The sequence below is a fragment of the Penaeus japonicus genome, unplaced genomic scaffold (genome assembly GCF_977035675.1).
Source record: "Penaeus japonicus unplaced genomic scaffold, GWHDUDI00000001_assembly GWHDUDI00000002, whole genome shotgun sequence".
Lineage (NCBI taxonomy): Eukaryota > Metazoa > Arthropoda > Malacostraca > Decapoda > Penaeidae > Penaeus > Penaeus japonicus.
The window spans coordinates 17,266,920-17,271,919 of NW_028234404.1; the positions used below are offsets into that span (position 1 = coordinate 17,266,920).

Below are 5,000 nucleotides of genomic sequence, written 5' to 3' on the forward strand. Positions count from 1 at the left end.
TGTAATGAATATTAACACATCATCTGGACAATGATGAAGTCTTTGGTTCTCCTTAGGGAAAACAATATTAAATCATTACTGTTTCTAAGAAAAATATTAGATGAATCATATTTTCAAATATTACATTAATTGATGAGATATAACGCAAAATACATTTTCCATTTATGCTTTTTTTCTACTGTTAAGCATCATTTCAATAACATTGGCTTCCAAGAGTTCAAACTAATCATAAAGGGAATTACAGTAATAGGAAATGCATTCTCATTGTGGGTCTGATCAATATAAGATAAACCCAAGAGGGTTATCAATAGATCAATGTTTCTAGGGTCACCTGTCGAAATATCTAGAGAAGATATTTCTACTTAAAGAACCCAGACATAAAGGAAGTAAAAACAACAGTAACAGCCAGGGTGCATTCGATGCATGCGATACATGTGCTAGGAATTTTGAAATGTAGTATCGTTTTCTTGGGATTGTTAGAATGAAATAAAATGTAGTGGCAAACATAATTAGATAAATACAAATATAAACAGCTGAAAAAAAAATATATATGTGTATGTGTATATATATATATATATATATATATATATATATATATATATATATATATATATATATATATATATATATACATATATATATCCTAAACTTAAATTTTCTACATCAGTGAAGATTACCAAATCTCTTTAAAGTGATCAGAGACAAAGGAAAGAAAATAATGCTAATCTAGTAACTTAAAACTCTAAATCTACCTAAAAAATAAGGGGCAAATAATTAATCTATAATTTCGAAAATAAATAACCAAATATGTTAAAAAATAATATAAAACTGCGGTGTTTATGATGTATAAGTAAAATCTAGTCAACTCTATCTGTGATGCAATCATCGTGGTGCAGAACAAGGAGGTGCATCATGCTAAAGCCTTGTGGTCTTTTTTACTCATGCAGAAGATTAAGAAAATATATGTCTTCTTGCATGAAGTGTCACATATATTTCAGTGCAGAATTCCCATCAACTTCCAAAATGACATTTGTTACTTCCAAACTTCAAAGGTATAAAAACCTATGGCACACTGTGCAACCAAACACTTCAGTTCAAATCACTGTACTGGAGCACCTGATGCCTCACAATACCTACTTACCTTAGCACTCCGGACAACTATTTTGGGGACCCTAAAGCTACCTACTGAGAATTGGTCTCATAACCATCTGATAAACACACAATTTAGCACACAAAACATAACCACTCAATTTTCTTATGTACTCTCCTAAACCCAGAGCTGTGTCCTCACAAAAGAAACTTACATATGAATCCTCTGCATATGAAAACAAAGTCATATATTCAACTGTTAGCATGTAAGCACTACAAAAAAGTAAGTGTATATTTTTGCAATAATGCAAATTCTGACTTGGCATTACAAACACGTCTAAGTAGGAAGGGGAAGGGGAAGCTAGCTGATGACATACCTGGTTTGGTTTGTGCACAATGTCTCTCTGTGGAAAATATCACATTGTAGCTAAGTATATGCACACTAATATCATATGTAGTATAGTTACAATCTTTATGAAGGATAGTGATATTCATCTACCTAAAAATGCCATAAACCTAATTATCATGAACCTATTAAAACCTCTTTCAACCTGTTTTATACAAATGTTAGTATTTCTAAATCAATAATCAGGAGTATTTCTTTCAAGAATGATACAACAATCATAATTTTTTCCTCAAGAATAATATTCATTATAAGTCATGAGGGAGTTCTTTGGGAGAAGACTACAGACAAAGACAGAGTGGTCATAACAGTAAGATAGATCTACTCCAAGCAAACTTATCTTAATGAATGCTGAATGGGGCAAGGCATGCCACTGTAATGTGTCTATTGATAGTAAGGCATACAGCTTATGCATCCTAGGCTGTTTATAAGTGTATAGAAAGAACTCTACCTAAGTTTAATAACCAGATTCAAAAGGGAAAAGATTACCAACACCTGGAAATTTCAAGGATTAGCTTTGAGAATTATGATTAAATTTTACTCAGCCTACTGCTGACTTCTCTCGCAGTTGGTCTCTCACAAGAGCTCAGCACTACAAACCTCCATAATTACGCTGCACAAGATCATGATCACACTCAGCCTCTGAGAACTGATTGGAAGCTGTGGAGTTGTTTGAGTCGTTCAGAGATGAACCAAGGCCGGAGGAATCAAGGGGGAGGTCTCCGTTGCGGGGAGGTGGAGGAGGGGGAGGCTCGGGGGATCCTTGTCCAGCGCTTCCAGAGGTGCTTCCACGGTTAGCTGTAATGGCAGTTACATAAATTACTAATAATGGTCACCCGCTATAAGTTTTGTCTTTTTTTTTCCAAAAGAGTAATTGAATAAAGAAATCTAAGTCAACCCAGGCACATAAATAAAAAGGCAGACAGAAGGAAAATTTATCTCTATGCCTTTTAGCACCAGCAGCATCATGTCAAATAAAAAAATAAAAAAACAGAATAAAAATGAAACTTAAACTTACAATAACAAATACAAAGCACTAATATAGCCACAATAAATTAAAGGAAACAAAATGCTGGTCTGGTACACAATACCACAATGAAGTTTTAAAAAAGGATGATTTACTGGTACAATAACAAAATCAAAATCATCCAATACTAATATTATGGAAAAAAAAAACATAGGATAACCATCCATGCATTTTCATTCTGGAATTCAAATATGCAATTCATATTAGAACTCTGAATAAATATATACATACCTTTGGTCACATAGACATAGACATACAGACAGACAGACAGACAGACAGACAGACATACATGCATGCATACATATACATACATACATACATACATACATACATACACACACACATACGTACACACACACACACACGTACAAACACACACACACGAATGTCTATTTTTGATATTTATGGGTGAGCAAGCAAGCGAGTGTGTGTGTGTGTGTGTGTGTGTGTGTGTGTGTGTGTGTGTGTGTGTGTGTGTGTGTGTGTGTGTGTGTGTGTGTGTGTGTGTGTGTGTGTGTGTGTGTGTGTGTGTGTGCGTGTGTGTGTGCGTGTGTGTGCGTGTGTGTGCGTGTGTGTGCGTGTGCGTGTGTGTATGTGTGCGTGTGCATATGTGTGAGTCTGAGTGAATGTGTACATACCTTCTTACATCCAACATAGAGTCTAACCTGATTTCTTAAAAGTAAAAGTAACAATAATACTCTTCTTTAATTCCTTAATTCTAGCATAACTCAAGCATAACAGTTACACTGCAAGATTATTAGTATTCTGAATAACAATTTGCATAGGTAAGACTACAGAAAGTATATACACTTCTGATTATGAAACTCAACTATCAAATCGCACACAAAAATGGTTAGCACACTCATTGTCATATATCAATAACAATAAATCATATCCACTGTTAATATGAAGAAAATAAAGACTCAGATCATCTAACTCTACAAGGGAAAAACACATCATACACTTTTGTAAAATGTACATACCAAAATACTATGAGTATTAGATTCTACTATCAAAATCAGAAAAAAATCATTCACTGTGAGAACTAACACCATAAATGTATTCATTTACCTAGGTTCTTCCTTTACATACCACAAACCACCCTCAGATGCAAGCCTTTAAAATGGGCTAATTCCTTCACTTACATCATAAATACATGCAAAAAACTATAACCATAACAAAGTAATCAATAAAAAAAAAATAAATAAATAATGATAAAATCAAATAAACTTAACCCTAGACTCTATGGCTGCCACATTTTTCTTACAAAAATGTGCCTCAGCGAATTCAGCAATTTTATATCTAGCACTCTTTATACAGTAGCACATGCTTCCAGCTGCAGAAGCTCTTTATCTCATGAGACTGTAACAGCAGAATTTCTAAATCTATATTTCGAATAAATAATGACATTTTTTATTGCATCGGCTATTATGTCTGACAAAAAGCCATTGCTTAGTATACCTTTCTAAATGGAAATGTAGCTTCACTTACTCAAATTTATATCTACTTTCAATTATTTTAGGGATATCTATCCTTGTTATGCTTATACTAAAGTTAAATTAACATATCAACACCAATATTCAAAAGTGCCTCTAAGAATGAGATGCATTTTCAATGACCTATATATCATTACCAAATACCATCAATACATAAAAAATAATGATAAAAATGAGTTGCTTGAAACATCTTGCATCAGTGGCATAAGGAAAGCAGTATTGTTCCAAAGGAAATAATAGTCTTATACTATTATATTCCAACTTTCATTCTTACATTGAAGCTACAGTATGCTTCAGCCTTACAACTAACAAATGCTTATCAGCTGAGAAAGCAAGATGGCTGGACATTGCCTGGGAAACCCCCATCAAAATCCTCAGCGCCAACATCATATCTATATAAAGCAAGGGGTAACTAACATTCCCTATCCAGATTCTTTCTCTATCTTAAAATAGTGTTAGTATACTTTATCTACATGTCCCTGACAGAAGTCTTAAAACCAAGACAATTGTACTGCCTGAGCTTGTAACCTGAAAAACATCAGTGACCACAAGCTGACCCTGAAACAATCACTGAAATACAAGAGGGCCTGGAGGGTTTCCCATACCTGCCATACGAGCTCCAAGCCACTTAAGGGGAAATAAAAGACATCACAGCAAACTACAACCTGTTAGTAATTGGTTACTTTCCATCACTAAATTACAAAACACTTACATATAAATCTATGGTTGCTGGGTTGAGGCCCAGACACAGGAACTCCAGGGGGGTGACCACCATCTGAGTGGGGCCAACTTTTGTTATTTCACATCATCACCCTCCCAGTGGAGCAAAATGGGATAAGGTCCAGCTCACAAAAGGACTCATTATTGCAATACAAACACATAAAACGTCTATAATAATCATCTGACAAGTATATTGGTACAAAAGCATGCTTACTGTAAGTAGTAATTAATTGGACAATAATAGCTTGATCAAATAGCATGAAAT

General features: G+C 34.3%; 1 protein-coding gene across 1 annotated transcript in view; it reads right to left on the reverse strand.

Annotated features, from left to right (window-relative positions):
• Dscam1 (Down syndrome cell adhesion molecule 1) overlaps positions 1-5,000 on the reverse strand; it is a 365,478-nt gene that overhangs the window by 9,898 nt on the left and 350,580 nt on the right. Inside the window, 3 exon segments of the mRNA XM_086548222.1 lie at positions 1,467-1,493; positions 2,093-2,290; positions 4,728-4,790. Of these exon segments, the coding sequence (XP_086404348.1) occupies positions 1,467-1,493; positions 2,093-2,290; positions 4,728-4,790 (288 nt within the window).